The following is a 17,878-nucleotide window of genomic DNA, read 5'->3' on the forward strand; positions in this document are numbered from 1 at the left end:
CAGGACTTGGGACCATGGACCCATCCAGCCCCCCTTACTGCCCCGTCAAACGCGCTGCCAGTCTCGTCTCCTCATTAATGCGCACGCGCGCACAAGTACCGCGTACCCATGTAATAAACTTTAGTTGTTTAATGTAATATAATAACTACCTACCCGTAATTATAACCACTAAAAGAGAAATATTGAAATTTGAAAAGTAAATAAACGAATAGAAGTAAACAGATAAATATATTAGCATACACTCTAAAAAATGCTGGGTTAAATACAACCCAGTGCTGGGTAAAATAGGGACAAACCCAGCAATTGGGTTGTTTTGACCCAGCGTTTGGGTTAAATGTTTAAATGTTTAACCCAACCTTATAGTGTATATGCTCAGGACTTGGGACCATGGACCCATCCAGCCCCCCTTACTGCCCCGTCAAACGCGCTGCCAGTCTCGTCTCCTCATTAATGCGCACGCGCGCACAAGTACCGCGTACCCATGTAATAAACTTTAGTTGTTTAATGTAATATAATAACTACCTACCCGTAATTATAACCACTATAAGAGAAATATTGAAATTTGAAAAGTAAATAAACGAATAGAAGTAAACAGATAAATATATTAGCATACACTCTAAAAAATGCTGGGTTAAATACAACCCAATTGCTGGGTTTGTCCCTATTTTACCCAGCACTGGGTTGTATTTAACCCAGCATTTTTTTAGAGTGTAGTCTTTTTGTTAAAACGTCCCGGTCTATATATAAATACTAGTGGGTTATAAACTTACTACATATGTGCATGTGGTAATATTGGATTTAAGTCACGCAGAATAAATATTTGTACAGCTAAGATTTTTATTTAAAAGCATTCAACATGCCAGATTGACCTTTTTTTTTAAAGTTGGTTTTTGACCTGTTTCATATTATTTATGTGGTCATTTTCACAAATAGCTAAACAAATGCATGCATTCTTGCATAGTTACTGTAAATACAACCCAGTGCTGGGTAAAATAGGGACAAACCCAGCAATTGGGTTGTTTTGACCCAGCGTTTGGGTTAAATGTTTAAATGTTTAACCCAACCTTCTGGGTAGTAACCCAAACGCTGGGTCAAAACAACCCAATTGCTGGGTTTGTCCCTATTTTACCCAGCACTGGGTTGTATTTAACCCAGCATTTTTTAGAGTGTAGTCTTTTTGTTAAAACGTCCCGGTCTATATATAAATACTAGTGGGTTATAAACTTACTACATATGTGCATGTGGTAATATTGGATTTAAGTCACGCAGAACAAATATTTGTACAGCTAAGATTTTTATTTAAAAGCATTCAACATGCCAGATTGACCTTTTTTTTTAAAGTTGGTTTTTGACCTGTTTCATATTATTTATGTGGTCATTTTCACAAATAGCTAAACAAATGCATGCATTCTTGCATAGTTACTGTACATTAAGATTGATCAATTACAGCTTCTTCCCCTCATTTATGATGATATAGACTTAATATGGTTTATTAATATCATTTTTGTAAATTATAATACAGGCTAACCCGGACCTAAACTTTTGCGGTCTGAGTAAGTAAACAAAATGTTATTTTATTTTGTTTATGAATAACTTTTGGACATCTCCATAAGTTTTGTCAGCTTAGCTAAGTAGTTTTTCCCCCCCAGTCTTGTAAAGTGAATTACTTTAACAATGCAACGGCTCCCCCCTCTGTTAACTTCATAGAACATGCACAACAAACGTTTACGTCACAAACACAGCTGCAAGAGCAAAACGAAACATTCTCAAACTAAACGACAAAGAGAGCAACAACAGGATATTTTAAATAAAATCCTCGGTGAATAGTTTTTTTTCTGCATTAGCGAAACCCACACGTTGCATGTGCACCCTGAAAGTCAAACTAAACAAATTTGTACATTTATGTACCATCTCGGAATTATAAAACTGTAATATTTACGTCACGGAACGTTTATGCAACAGCATCCCTTTTATGGCAGCACATGTTGGTAAACAGAAACGTCACTGGATTTGTGTCAATCCTTTAGCCCAGATTTGAATATGGGCGGGACCCCACAGGTTGCATTAAATATAATAACAGGGTGAAGGAGATTTCTTTGTATCTGTGGTCTGTACAGAAGTCTTGAACTGATGTCTCTCCGCAAAACTCTCCCTGCCTTTGGGCGCGCGACTCTTGACAGGAGTTTGGTGATCTCCACTCGCCATCATCGGAGTGTGCAAGCCTTACATCCAACCAAAACAAACACAGAAGACGAGTCCGTGGACAGCAGAGAGCATGCACCTTACAGTAACAAGATCTCCATTGACTTTGAACAGACCAAAGGAGCCTACAAGAGCAAAGACACTCTTGAGTTGCTTAGAAGCTTGGTGGTTTTCAAACTGTGCTCCTATGACATCCTGGTTGATAAGAATAAAGAGGTATGTAATGTATTTAATGCTTATATAGTTATATTAACCAAAAAGGAGAGGCATCCTGTTCTAGTACTGTACTGTGTATGAAAGACTTCCATGTTCCGGTCTGGAATTACTCCTGTGGCATTGTCCCAGATGATTGGCAGGAATGGCATCTTGCCAGGGAGCAGTCATGTGGTTAGTGTGTAGTTACTAGAGCCAAGATTATACACTCTCTAAAAAAATGCTGGGTTAAAGATAACCCAGCGCTGGGTTAAAAAGGGACAAACCCAGCTATTGGGTTGTTTTGACCCAGTGGTTGGGATGTTTTGAACCCAACCGCTGGGTCAAAACAACCCAATAGCTGGGTTTGTCCCTTTTTAACCCAGCATTTTTTAAAGTGTACAAACCGCTGGGTCAAAACAACCCAGAGGCTGGGTTTGTCCCTTTTTAACCCAGCGCTGGGTTATATTTAACCCAGCATTTTTTAGAGTGTACTGGCAAGGACAGAATGTACCTCAGACTTATGCAAGTCTCTTTGACCTTTAGGCAACATTTACAACAGCGTTTCTTAATCTTGGTCCTCATGACCCCCAGCTCCGCATATTTTGCATGTCCTTGTTCAACACACTTGATTCAAATCACCAGCTCGTTAGAAGAGAGTCCCACACTCTAAAAAATGCTGGGTAAAATAGGGACAAACCCAGCAATTGGGTTGTTTTGACTCAGCGGTTGGGTTACTACCCAGAAGGTTGGGTTAAACATTTAACCCAACCGCTGGGTCAAAACCGCCCAGTTGCTGGGTTTGTCCCTATTTTACCCAGCTCTGGGTTGAATTTAACCCAGCATTTTTTAGAGTGCATGAATTAACTGTGTTCCGATTGACATGGTCTCTAGTCCCATATACAGTATACACAGTGGCCCCAAACTGCAAGGCACCTACAGTAAGCCACACTTAAATATGTATGCATTGCATTAAATAACAAGTAGTGTTTAAGGGGAAACAGTTTAATCATTCAAATATTAGTAAGTATGCATTGAGTGCTTACCTAAAATAATATAGGGCTCTCAGCTCAAGATGACTTCAGATGATACTGTAATATATGTGCATGCCTTGACAACACTCTCTCTGTCTCATACAGATAATGGACCTCAGCAGAAAGTTGTTGGGACAGAATATGTTTGAGCAGTTTATGAAGATGACATTCTACGGTCAGTTTGTGGCGGGAGAGGACCATCAGTCCATCAGGCCTGTAGTGCAGAAGAACCAAGCGTATGGAGTCGGGGCTGTGCTGGATTATAGTGTAGAAGAGGATCTCTCACAGGAAGAGGCTGAGAGGAAAGAGATGGAGTAAGTGCTCTCTTGTAGTTCTGCTCCTTACATCCACAAACTACCATGTTCACGGCTGCTTCAATCGATCATAGGTACCAAGGTGACTGGTAAGATTTGTGTGCAATTTAACAAAATGCAAAGTCTGTCAACTACATAGGAGAATGTTGCTCAAGACATTCAGCTTAACATTATTTTATTTTAAGATAGATAGATAGATAGATAGATTCTATGGATAGGAAAATTTTACATTCAGCTGAACATTTAACTAGTCTGCAGGCATTTATTTGCAGAATACATTAGCCAGACCTGACCAATTAAGAGCAAAATAAATAAATCAGTGATATAGATCACACCAAGTATAAGAACAGAATATAAATGAGCGCAATTATTTTGCTCCATAGAGCTATAGTGCTTAATTAGCTTAATTTAAAGCAGCTAATTAAGAACTTTTGCTCTCTTTAATATCAACCTGCTGTTTTGTGCAATTAGTTTAGTTGAATCCTTAAGTGTTTTGAAAACTTTCTCCCTTTTAGATCCTCCTAGCTCGGCAGAACGATTCCAAAATCTTTCGGCCTGAATTAGTCTTTAAGACCTGCTTTGCATCACACTAACTGCTTTTCGGTAGAGGGCCTAGAGGTTAATGGCCATGCTGTGATTTGTGCTCATGTGGAGAGCCTACAGAAATAGACTGAGATTTGATCTGCTGTCACAGATGTAAACAAAGAGCTGATATGCTATTGGCTGTTTCGGTCAAGGCCCATTGTTTCTGATTGGCTTATGTTGAGGGTATCAACATGCTCACTGTTTAGGAATCTTGTTTCATGGTACACATACAGATAGAGAGCTGCTCTCTGTTTCCACAACAGCAAATGTTTTATAGTAGTTTATGCAGTGTTGTGATATCAGTGGGTTATTATTATTTTTTTGTTTCAAACCTGCATCACTATTACTATTGCACGTGTTTAGGGTTAGTGATTTGAACAAATGTCTATGTGAATTATTGGGGAGAGGGGTGTCTGACCCCCCTGAAAGAAAACAAAATGACTGGATATTTTGTTATTGGTCAAAACATGGAGATCATCCCAAATATATTTATATTTTCAGTTTTTATTTTAGTTAGTTTTTTTGTTTTATTTAAACGTTTAAAATTAATGTTAAATATATACATTTGGTTTTGATTCTGTTTTTGTTTTGATTTATTTCCATTTATGAATTTTAGTGCGTTTTGTGCATTTTTAATTTTTTTTATGCTATTTAAGCTTTATTTAATTTGTTTTTATTTATTTATTTTGCATTAAAAAATACAAAATAGCTAGTAGCTAAATATGGTGCAAAGCATCTCTTCTCTGATGAATGAATGAATGAACGAATAAATAGTTTTTGTTTCAGTTTTAGCAATAATATAAGTAGCCATAATTAACTATAATAATCCTGTTTGCAAATTCAGAGATTTTGACTTCTTGTGATGCCCTATCAACCACCCAATGCATATTCAACTTTCCAAATAAGATTAAAAATATGCTCTCAAATGTAATTTGTTTCCTGTTTGTCAGCATTACTGAAACATTTACACACATTATTTGTCAAATAGTAGACGGTTTTCATTTCATGCAACTTGTATGCTAATTGCAGTCTGGGCTAGTTAGAAATGCAGACTTGTATGTCTACTTGGTTTGTTCTTAATAATTCTGAAGGTAACTTTTTGTCATTCATCCTGACCTGGAACTGAACCTGTGACCTTTCTATTATCAGCCCAGGTCCTTAACCATTTGCCTCACCTACATTGTGTCAACGTTATGACATTTGATTAAAAAATGTCTTCATTTGTTCTTGTCATTGACCTTTTGGAAATTACAGAATGTCAGTGCTGTCCCAGAGGGTCTCCTGCTGGAAATATAAATGAAATGTATAGCCTGAGTACTGAGGGAGAGAGAGAGAAAGAGACGGAGATATAGATGATATGCCATTTGGATTATGAGGAAAAGCCAGTTATACAGAGTGCGATCCAATAAATGGACTTCTCCTCCACATCACTGCTCTCATTTCTGAACGCAGCTGTCAGAGGTCTGAGCAATTTTATAGGCGTCCCTCCTCAGATTACTCTGTGGCTGTGAAGAGCAGTTCTCTCCGTCGCTTGAGAGGGGCGCTAGATCACCACGATCGCTCGCCTCACAGACGAAATGAGCTGAAATGGAGCGTTTATTGGAAATGCTCTTTACAACCACAGAGGACCCTGGCTGGTCACTGGCTAATAAAAGCTAATTTATGTTCGTGATGTGTGTTTTAGAGCCTCTGCCCCTATCAATATTGCATTAACATCCACCCCAATGGATCCTGTAATGCTGTTATACAGAATAGAGTGCTCAGCTTGGCTTTTCTGCATTATCAAGGGTGTGATAGAGGGAGAATGCTGGAGGATGTGGCATTTGAGTAGACTGCCATCTAATATGCAGGAACCCAGGGCTGATCATTCCGTGAGTTCGGAGGCACCGTTCCTGCCATGCATCATTTTGTATGAAAAAGCTGTTATTGTTAAGTCTTGGTTTGGTGCAGACAGCCATTATTATAATAACAACCATCGGTCCTCTGTAATTGACTTGCATGTATTGATTTTATGAATTGTCTGCTATATAACATTCAGCTGTCTGCCCAAGACAATTCCACAATTCCTCTGTGCTTGAAACAAAACTAGTGCTGTCAAACGATTAATCGCGATTAATCGCATCCAAAATAAGAGTTTTTGTTTGCATAATATATGAGTGTGTACTGTGTATATTTATTATGTACATATAAATACAAACACATGCATGTATATATTAAAGAAAAATATGTTATGTTTATATATTAAATATATTTATATATAATATAAAATATAATAATATAAATGTAAATATTTTCAAAATATATACTGTATGTGTGTGTATTTATATATACATAATAAATAAACATAGCACACACACATCATTTGACAACACTAATATATATATTATAATAATACAGTATCATAATACAGTATGTATTATGAGTGTGAATATATAACTGCAAACATTATTAAAAACAGCGTAAAGGTAATTACAGCAGCGAATATATATATTTTTTTTTTTGACAATTACAGCAGAAAGGTTCACATGCAAAATATTTTCTTTATGCATTTTTTCTTGTGACTTTGAAGTGATTTTTTTTTTCATCGATGTATTGAGATAATTAAGATATAGGCCTAGAAAATCTATTTTCTTTTGAATTTATATTTGTCTTTAATGTTAATAATAAGAGATATTACATCAAAATTTCCCTAGTAAACAATGAAAAGGGGCTAAATATTCTTTATTCTTTAATACTCTTTTCTTTATGCATCCTTTATTTGCCGTGTAACTTTGTGGTAAAATCTAAAGTTTTTCATTGAAAATATATCTCTTCGTTTGCATTTATATTCAGTTGCTATATGTAGATAAATAGACCCATCTCTTCAGATTTTCTCTTGCAAACTATGGAGAGATTTGGAAGTAAGATTCTCATATGTTGCATGTATAACTCTGTTTTGTTTAGCTGCAGGCTGAGGCATTAACTGAGCACTTTAAGTCTGGAAGGGCTCGAGTCCGTCCGCTAATGACCCCATCAACATCTCAACATTCCTTCCTGTTGGAACATTACAGACGTCAAAACATTGTCTCCATTGAGCCGCCCCATGCAGCGTATCCACGGCTCTGGGGGTGGATGGGAAAGAGTGGAGGCGTTGGTGTGAGTGCTGTTCGAAAGATGTGGAGATCACAGGAGCTCAATCTAAGCAAATCACTGCCCCGTGTGGCTGTGTAACCTTTGAGTTGGTTTGAATGCCTGGCCTGAGCATCAGTGTTGTACAGCAGAGAGTTTAAATGCATGCGGGTATAAGCATAGACATCAGGCGGGGGTCAGTTTGTGACTCTTAAGTGCTGACCCTGAAATATAGAAGGGAAACAAATAGCAGAAGCGCACCACAGTAAAGTGACTTCATAGCAGCCTCTGCAGTTATTATTGATTCCTCTCTACAGAAACTGCTGTTTCTTCATTTTGTTGGCTAAAGGTCTCTAAAAAGACCTAAAGAACAAGTAGTTGGTTTCATTAGTCCCCTGTTTTATTAAAAATGTCAATGTCTCTCTCTTTATTGATAGATCTTGCATGTCTTCATCAGAGAAAGAAAGCCCTGGTGAGTATGTGCACCATTTCTTTTGTAATATTGAAGTAAAAGGTCAAACTTTCCCTTTTGGACATTGTTTTCAGGAGCTGACCACCGGGAGAAGAAGTTCACAGCCCATCGGAAGTTTGGCGATCGTCGTGAAGGCGTGACAAGCGCTCGTACTTATTTCTATGCCGATGAGGCGAAATGCGACCAACACATGGAGACTTTCCTGAAATGCATCAAAGCCTCGGGTAACAGACCATCTATTAAAGCTGATTAGTAATTAACTTTGGAATTGGAGTTAGTTTACAAGCAAAACAAAAGCCAGGAGCTAGAAAATGCAGTGACCAAAACATAGAATGTAAGCAGGGCACTTTCCACAAATAGGATACAAAGCAGGGCTTAAAACAAGATCAAGTTCATTTAATTTTTTTGACCTTCATATAATGTTAACTGGCAACAGCTAAATATTATATGATCTGTTTATTTTTTATTTCTTTTTGGATGTCTGTCTGAATTGTTTAAAACAGTGTTTCTTAAACTTTTTGACTCGAAGGTCCCCAATTATCCAGCATAATTTTCATCTTCTTGATTTTAATCTTTTTTTTTTTTAATGAACAGAAACTGAGAAACAATAGTTATTAGGGTAATAAATATGAAAAAGCTGTTATTGTTAAGTCTTGGTTTGGTGCAGACAGCCATTATTATAATAACAACCATCGGTCCTCTGTAATTGACTTGCATGTATTGATTTTATGAATTGTCTGCTATATAACATTCAGCTGTCTGCCCAAGACAATTCCACAATTCCTCTGTGCTTGAAACAAAACTAGTGCTGTCAAACGATTAATCGCGATTAATCGCATCCAAAATAAGAGTTTTTGTTTGCATAATATATGAGTGTGTACTGTGTATATTTATTATGTACATATAAATACAAACACATGCATGTATATATTAAAGAAAAATATGTTATGTTTATATATTAAATATATTTATATATAATATAAAATATAATAATATAAATGTAAATATTTTCAAAATATATACTGTATGTGTGTGTATTTATATATACATAATAAATAAACATAGCACACACACATCATTTGACAACACTAATATATATATTATAATAATACAGTATCATAATACAGTATGTATTATGAGTGTGAATATATAACTGCAAACATTATTAAAAACAGTTAAAAGGTAATTACAGCAGCGAATATATATATATATTTTTTTTTTTGACAATTACAGCAGAAAGGTTCACATGCAAAATATTTTCTTTATGCATTTTTTCTTGTGACTTTGAAGTGATTTTTTTTTTCATCGATGTATTGAGATAATTAAGATATAGGCCTAGAAAATCTATTTTCTTTTGAATTTATATTTGTCTTTAATGTTAATAATAAGAGATATTACATCAAAATTTCCCTAGTAAACAATGAAAAGGGGCTAAATATTCTTTATTCTTTAATACTCTTTTCTTTATGCATCCTTTATTTGCCGTGTAACTTTGTGGTAAAATCTAAAGTTTTTCATTGAAAATATATCTCTTCGTTTGCATTTATATTCAGTTGCTATATGTAGATAAATAGACCCATCTCTTCAGATTTTCTCTTGCAAACTATGGAGAGATTTGGAAGTAAGATTCTCATATGTTGCATGTATAACTCTGTTTTGTTTAGCTGCAGGCTGAGGCATTAACTGAGCACTTTAAGTCTGGAAGGGCTCGAGTCCGTCCGCTAATGACCCCATCAACATCTCAACATTCCTTCCTGTTGGAACATTACAGACGTCAAAACATTGTCTCCATTGAGCCGCCCCATGCAGCGTATCCACGGCTCTGGGGGTGGATGGGAAAGAGTGGAGGCGTTGGTGTGAGTGCTGTTCGAAAGATGTGGAGATCACAGGAGCTCAATCTAAGCAAATCACTGCCCCGTGTGGCTGTGTAACCTTTGAGTTGGTTTGAATGCCTGGCCTGAGCATCAGTGTTGTACAGCAGAGAGTTTAAATGCATGCGGGTATAAGCATAGACATCAGGCGGGGGTCAGTTTGTGACTCTTAAGTGCTGACCCTGAAATATAGAAGGGAAACAAATAGCAGAAGCGCACCACAGTAAAGTGACTTCATAGCAGCCTCTGCAGTTATTATTGATTCCTCTCTACAGAAACTGCTGTTTCTTCATTTTGTTGGCTAAAGGTCTCTAAAAAGACCTAAAGAACAAGTAGTTGGTTTCATTAGTCCCCTGTTTTATTAAAAATGTCAATGTCTCTCTCTTTATTGATAGATCTTGCATGTCTTCATCAGAGAAAGAAAGCCCTGGTGAGTATGTGCACCATTTCTTTTGTAATATTGAAGTAAAAGGTCAAACTTTCCCTTTTGGACATTGTTTTCAGGAGCTGACCACCGGGAGAAGAAGTTCACAGCCCATCGGAAGTTTGGCGATCGTCGTGAAGGCGTGACAAGCGCTCGTACTTATTTCTATGCCGATGAGGCGAAATGCGACCAACACATGGAGACTTTCCTGAAATGCATCAAAGCCTCGGGTAACAGACCATCTATTAAAGCTGATTAGTAATTAACTTTGGAATTGGAGTTAGTTTACAAGCAAAACAAAAGCCAGGAGCTAGAAAATGCAGTGACCAAAACATAGAATGTAAGCAGGGCACTTTCCACAAATAGGATACAAAGCAGGGCTTAAAACAAGATCAAGTTCATTTAATTTTTTTGACCTTCATATAATGTTAACTGGCAACAGCTAAATATTATATGATCTGTTTATTTTTTATTTCTTTTTGGATGTCTGTCTGAATTGTTTAAAACAGTGTTTCTTAAACTTTTTGACTCGAAGGTCCCCAATTATCCAGCATAATTTTCATCTTCTTGATTTTAATCTTTTTTTTTTTTAATGAACAGAAACTGAGAAACAATAGTTATTAGGGTAATAAATAAATATCATTATTTAGCATTTTAATTAAGGTAGATTATTTTAATTTATTAATATAATTAATATTAATTGGACAAAATATATATATGCTGGTGAAATGGAGACGCTTTTTCAGTTTCTTGGCTGCCAAGCAGGGAAAAGACGGCGTGGATGTACTGGAGCAGAAACTGGATCTAGAGCAATTGCAGGTACGAATTGGGTTCAAACTGCGGCCAAAAGCACAGATCAACCAACACTAAAGCGTGTTTAATACTGCAATAGACTGTAAGGCGGCTGCAACAGATCTGACCTACAGCAAGCAACTGGACGCTATATTGCAATGACTGTACAGTATGACCTTCATTCATTTTAATGGCAAAATGCAATTAACATGACAATAAATAATTTAGTCTTTTAGCAGACACTTACACGGGACATTTATACGTGATCATTTCCATTAAATAAACCGAAGTAGGTTTTGCTTAAAGGAGTAGTTCACCCAAAAATGGCTGCCAAGCAGGGAAAAGACGGCGTGGATGTACTGGAGCAGAAACTGGATCTAGAGCAATTGCAGGTACGAATTGGGTTCAAACTGCGGCCAAAAGCACAGATCAACCAACACTAAAGCGTGTTTAATACTGCAATAGACTGTAAGGCGGCTGCAACAAATCTGACCTACAGCAAGCAACTGGACGCTATATTGCAATGACTGTACAGTATGACCTTCATTCATTTTAATGGCAAAATGTAATTAACATGACAATAAATAATTTAGTCTTTTAGCAGACACTTACACGGGACATTTATACGTGATAATTTCCATTAAATAAACCGAAGTAGGTTTTGCTTAAAGGAGTAGTTCACCCAAAAATGAAAATCTGCTGAAAATTTACTCACCCTTAGGCCATCCAAGATGTAGATGAGTTTGTTTCTTCATCGGAATAGATTTGGAGAAATTTAGCATCACATCGCTTGCTCACCAGTGGATCCTCTGCAGTGAATGGGTGCCGTCAGACTGAGAGTCTAAACAGCTGATAAAAACATCACAATAATCCACAAGTAATCCACACCACTCCAGTCCATCAATTAATGTCTTGTAAAGCAAAAAGCGGCATGTTTATAATAAACATAGTATCCATTATTTAGACGTTTTCAATTTCAAATTTTTGCTTCTAAGTCCTCTATATTATTACTTTCTCCAGGGAAAAAGTTGTGTTGTCTGAATCAAGAGAGAAATGTGCACAAATCAAACAGAAATCAGCCAATTATCATTTTTGGGTGAACAATAGTGATACTACATTAACTGACCCTTGATTCCTCAGAATGTATCACTTTGTGCTCCTTGGAACACAAAAACCCAATGGGTTCATTTTGGGTGAACTCTCCCTCTAATCATGCGGTCTTTTTGGAGTGTTTGGTCTGATGAATGGAAATGTCTGTGTTTTCTTTGCAGACATGTCTAGCTAGACTGGGAGCTCAAGGCAACATTCAGAGCTGCTTCACTGAAGGACGACTGCACTCATCAGGGTGAGAAACACCAGTTTCCCGTAGCTGTTCTGACACTCAGACTTGTAAATCTTTCCAATAAATGGCAGACAATGAAGTTATCTTATGAACTGAGGAGAGCTACTCAAGGACTATTCCACGGGTGCTCCATTACTCTACTTGACCCCCTCGAGTCAACTAAACCCCTGAGTAACTAAACTCATATAAGAGCACTTTGCGCTGCAGAATCGACCAGTTCCGTAATGATGCATGCAAATCTTTTAATGTTTTAGAAACATCATTTGTGACAAGCTGCTGAAACGTGAATGCTGTATTTTATGTGTTCCCCAAAGCATGGTGGACATGCTGGACTGGAACCGTCTGATCGACGAGAGAACGAAGATATCTGATCTACTGGTTGTCCCGAACCTGCAGGTATTCAGACAGCAAGAAATGGATACCTTAACCACAGCATAAATTAAGAGGGTTATCGATTTCTCATGGTCTAATTGGTTCTATAAGCATAGCAAATGCCCCTTCGCAGTTTTTAGTTTTTCCCAGGTCATTCGATTATGAAGATATGTCTGGAATTTTGCCTGCAAGAGACTTCCATCACAAGTATAGAAAATCTTCATTTTTGGGGGGTGTCTTCATTTTTTTTGCATAACTTAAAGTGATAGTTCACCCAAAAATGAAAATTCTGTCATTAATTACTCTACCCTCATGTCGTTCCAAACCTGTAAGACCTTCGTTCATCTTCGGAACACAAATTAAGATATTTTTGATGAACTCTGACCCTCCCATAGACAGCAAGGATCCTAACACGATCAAGATCCAGAAACGTAGCAAGGACATCGTTAAAATAATCCATGTGACAACAGTGGTTCAACCGTAATTTTACGAAGCTACGAGAATACTTTTTGTGCGTTAAGAAAACAAAAATAACGACTTTATTAAACAATTCGTCTCCTCCGCGTCACCCTTTTTTGCCATTTTGGAGAGTATCACATACGTATGTACGCGGATACATTGTTTATGCTTTGATCTGAACGTTAACAACGTATGCGAAAACTGAAAATATAAAAGTAAATTCCGATTCAAAATAAGAATAAACACTATTACAAGTAATACTGAAGTAACACTTGTTTATATCACTAATTGTTACAAAACAAAATCTCCGTACCAACCCCAAGTATGATCAATAACAATTAACATGCAGCTCTAATGAATATTGTTTCCAATCAGATTTCCAAAACACCTCTTTCTTCTATTGTTCGGTCAGACAGGGAGTTGCTATAAACTCTTCGAATGTTTATAATCTTTAGGAAGTCAACCTATGAATGTCTTTCTTATTGCATAATAAAATGGAATAGGAGAAGGTAATGTAATACAAAAACTGTACCCTCTACTTGAAAGATCTCTGTCCAATAAACCAAAACCATCTGTTTAAAAATAATAAATAAAACTGTACTTAAAAGAAAATCAATATTAGTAAGATTCACTTCTCAAATGAAAATGCACCCATATTCTGAATTTCTGTTCAAATACTGAATTTCGTTCCATTTTTTTTATTTGTTATTTCAACAGACTGGTGAGTTGGAGCCTCTTCTGTCCAAGTTCATGGAGGAAGAGGAAAGGCAGATGAAAAGGATGCTTCAGCGACTGGACGTCTTGGCTAAGGTGCGTTCATTGGCTGTGTTCCTCTTATATTTCTCTTGTGGTATTCATGCGGAGTGGCAGAAGGTCATAGTCTAACAGACAGTCATGGATGAAGAATGTAACAGAGATTGATTTTGAGAAAGCCTTCAGCAGAGTGTGGAGGTTAGAGAGCTGTTCCGCCCCGTCGACTTGATGCCAGGAACATGTATCGGGTTTATGTCGCACTGTGAAAGGCCGCTGGTACAAGCAGTGTGACTCACCGTAGACTCGAGGCTTCCTGTTTTTCAGCCTGGAAGTACCAAATCAAACAAAGTTTAGAGATTGCATATAACAGTTTTGCTCCAAATTGGTTCTCCAAAAAAATCCAAGTTGTTTTTTACAAGTTGGAACTGTGACCTAGTGGATCTCACTCACTCTACCGTGATTTTGCGGTGTGATGCAACTTATGCCAAAATAATTTCCAACCTTAAAAGTTTGGGGTAAGATTTTGTTATCAGCAAAGATGCATTACATTTATCAAAAGTGACAGTAAAGACATTTATAATGCTACAAAATATTTCTATTTCAAATAAATGCTGTTCTGATGAAATTTCCATTCATCGAAATATACTGAAAAAAATGTACCATGGTTTCCACAAAAATATTAAGCTGCATAACTTTGTTTTAACATTGATAATAATAAGAAATGTTTCTTCAGCAGCAAATCAGCATATTAGAATGATTTCTGAAGGATCATGTGACACTGAAGACTGGAGTAACGATGCTGAAAATTCAGCTTTGCATCACAGGAATAAATTCTATTTTAAAGTATATTGGAATAGAAAACACTTATTTTAAATTATAATAATATTTCACATTATTGTTGTTTTTACTGTATTTTTTAACAAATAAATGCAGCCTGGGTAAGCATAAGAGACTTTTTTAGTTTAAAAAACATTCAGAAACCTTTCCAACCCCAAACTTTTATACAGTAGTGTAGTTAATTCTTTGTATTTTCATTTTGAACAGTATATTTATTGTTTTAGCCTTTAAACCTATCAAACTACTTTTATTTTGACGTGTTTTGCATGTGCACTTTAAAATGAATGCCACTTGGCTTGTTATTTTGTTATCTAATGCAAGCATTTTTAAATGTCCAAATAATTTTTAGCACCACTGTATCACTGTCATTATTATAACCGGAGGTTATTTGTTGACAAATCCTTGGTTATATCAGGAATGACGGTTGCCACATCAATTAAAATGCCGCTGTCTGTGGTGATATCTTTTTTTAGTCAGCTGATTAATGTGTTTTTAACTCGCCGCCTGCTTCTCATGTGCTGAACAGCATGCGGTGGAAAATGGCGTCAGGCTGATGGTGGATGCCGAACAGACGTATTTCCAACCTGCCATCAGCAGACTCACTGTGGAAATGAAGAGAATCTTCAACAGAGACAAAGCTGTCGTGTTCAACACCTATCAGTGCTACCTCAAAGTGAGCCTCACACATGCACACACACACGTCTGACACCTTTGAATGGTGTTAACGTGGATCACATGATGATATTCTGGGATTTATCTACAGTTAGATGCTGTGCAGAAAACTTGCTATACAGTAATAGCAGGATAACATTTTAGACAATGCAGCATCACCAAGCAGTGCTTGGAATCTGTCTTCATATTGCAATTAATCTTCAAAATGTAAAAAATGATGATGGTGACAATTAGACACATGCAGTGCACGCACACTTATGACAACTTTGAGTCTCCATATACTTTAGGGTCTGCTTATAATGTTGGTCATGGATTCTTGCACCAAAAATGGTAATAATTAGTTTTTCATGACCGTTTTCTTTAGCATTTGTGAATAAATATGCTGTTTTTGCTACTATTGCCAAGACATTTATATGTACCAAATTTTCCAGAATATAATTTGTGCTTTTTAATTATCAAAAATGTGCTGCAACTGATATTCCAAAGCGATCAGGATTTGGATTTGTGCCAGACGAGAGAGATACGTGAGGCCAAAAACATTTGTATAGCGCATTTGCCAAATCTAGGTAGTTTCAGTTTCACTTTAAATGCATTATTCCAGGGTTTATAATAAATGTTGTTTTATAATGTCACTATAATTCATGTTTGTTTTATACTTATATTTTTCATTCCTATTCTGTTCTGCAATTTTTTCTGTATATGTTGTAGAATGAGGGAAACTAAAATACATGTGTATAATGTTTGTAAACATTTCGATTTTTATTTACTGGTCTTTTACATTATTTCTGAATGTAATAATGCTTTTATACACAGATGCAACTTATCTGTATTTTTCTGTAAACAATGCATTTTTAACCCGTTGCTACTTATTTTCCAGAAAATACAGTAGATAACACCAACAAATTTAAATTTGATGAATGTTTACTCGCCCTTAGACCATACAAGATGTAGTTGCGTTTGTTTCTTCATTGGAAGAGATTTAAGGAAATTTAGCATTACATCATTTGCTCACCAATGGATCATCTGCAGTGAATGGGTGCCGTCAGAATGAGAGTCCAAACATCTGATAAAAACATCACAATCACAAGACCTCATCAGTTAATGTCTTGTGAAGTGAAAAGCGTGTTTGCAAGAAGTAAATCCAACATTAAGACATTTTAACTTTAAACCATCAAAATATGACTCCATAATCCACAATAATGCTTCCTCCAGTGAAGTACATCCCCTGTTGTCCTCTCACATCAAAATCCACAGACATGTTTGTTTAGAACAGTTTTAGACACTTTTATATAGTGCTTGATACTGTATATTTCTCTCCCGATTCAGACGAGACAACCTCTTCAGCGGAGAAAGCCACATTATGGATAGAGGACTTGTATTTTAGCTGGAAGCAATGATTTAAAAACTTCTTATTGATGCATTTATTATAAATATGCAGCTTTTTCTTTAGCTTTTTGATGGATTGGAGTCATGTGGATTATTGTGATGTTTTTATCAGCTGTTTGGTCTCTCATTCTGACGGCACCCATTCACTGAAAAGGATCCATTGGTGAGCAAGAGATGTAAGGCTAAATTCCTCCAAATCTGTTCTGATGAAGAAACAAATTCATCTACATCTCGCATGACCTAAGGGTGAGTACATTTTCAGCACATTTTCATTTTAGAATGAACTATTCCTTTAATGTTGTCTATCCTCTTTATATATTAAAACAAGTCCCCACAGCATTAATTTCAATACCATGACAATTTATGAATAAACAATTTGTGCCATTTGGTTTCTGAGGGAGGTCTGCGTTGCAAATGTTTGTTTACATGATATATCAAATTCATACAAAATCAGGTTATCTGTAGCAATGTAATGAATTCTCTGTGCACAGGAGGCATTTGATAACGTGTCCATGGATGTGGAGCTATCAAGGAGGGAGGGCTGGTGTTTCGGTGCCAAGTTGGTAAGGGGGGCTTACATGTACCAGGAGAGAAGCCGAGCTGCGGAGATTGGATACGATGACCCCATCAACCCCGACTATGAATCCACTAACAGAATGTACCACAGGCAAAAAATGTTCCAAATTCTTCCTTGCAAATTTCACGCTTGAAGTCTGTTCCAAAACCTAGTGAGCGGCCTTGTTGTCTACAAAGGCTGCTACTTTCTAAACTCTTACTAACTGAAATGGAGCCTCATAAGTGACTCATCTGACAGCTCTTCTTGGGCAGCAGCTCCATTAACGGTCACTCACCCACGCAAAACAAATAGAGCTAATCGCAAAAAACACACACGAGACTCCACTAACCCTCACAGCTGATTCCAATAGAGTCTAATGCAGTGTGGCCATGGACCACTTTTCAACTCCCATCCCCATCGTCTGATATCGTTTCTTATCTCCCATTAAAACTACATTTCAGCTATAGGCTTTATTTTGCTATACCTTTAGGATTTTTTATTAGTTTA

General features: G+C 36.7%; 1 protein-coding gene across 1 annotated transcript; it reads left to right on the forward strand.

Annotated features, from left to right (window-relative positions):
• Positions 1-2,034: 2,034 nt before the first annotated feature.
• LOC107599163 (proline dehydrogenase 1, mitochondrial-like) lies at positions 2,035-17,809 on the forward strand. Its single transcript, XM_016290678.1, has 13 exons — positions 2,035-2,418; positions 3,534-3,742; positions 7,873-7,907; positions 7,982-8,151; positions 9,572-9,834; positions 10,174-10,208; positions 10,283-10,432; positions 11,301-11,386; positions 12,266-12,339; positions 12,651-12,732; positions 13,885-13,977; positions 15,284-15,430; positions 17,307-17,809. Exons 1-13 carry the CDS (start codon positions 2,131-2,133, stop codon positions 17,523-17,525), a joined length of 1,851 nt encoding a protein of 616 aa, XP_016146164.1. The 5' UTR covers positions 2,035-2,130; the 3' UTR covers positions 17,526-17,809.
• The last annotated feature ends 69 nt before the right edge of the window (positions 17,810-17,878 follow it).

Source organism: Sinocyclocheilus grahami, unplaced genomic scaffold (assembly GCF_001515645.1).
Source record: "Sinocyclocheilus grahami isolate Dianchi unplaced genomic scaffold, SAMN03320097.WGS_v1.1 scaffold261.1, whole genome shotgun sequence".
Taxonomy (NCBI): domain Eukaryota; kingdom Metazoa; phylum Chordata; class Actinopteri; order Cypriniformes; family Cyprinidae; genus Sinocyclocheilus; species Sinocyclocheilus grahami.

Coding starts and splice junctions, on each gene's coding strand:
- LOC107599163 (XM_016290678.1), top strand. CDS start 2,131: ATGTCTCTCCGCAAAACTCTCCCTGCCTTTGGGCGCGCGACTCTTGAC. Junction 8,152..9,571: donor GTAACAGACCATCTATTAAA/GCTGATTAGTAA, acceptor TGTTTTGTTTAG/CTGCAGGCTGAGGCATTAAC. Junction 9,835..10,173: donor TCACTGCCCCGTGTGGCTGT/GTAACCTTTGAG, acceptor CTTTATTGATAG/ATCTTGCATGTCTTCATCAG.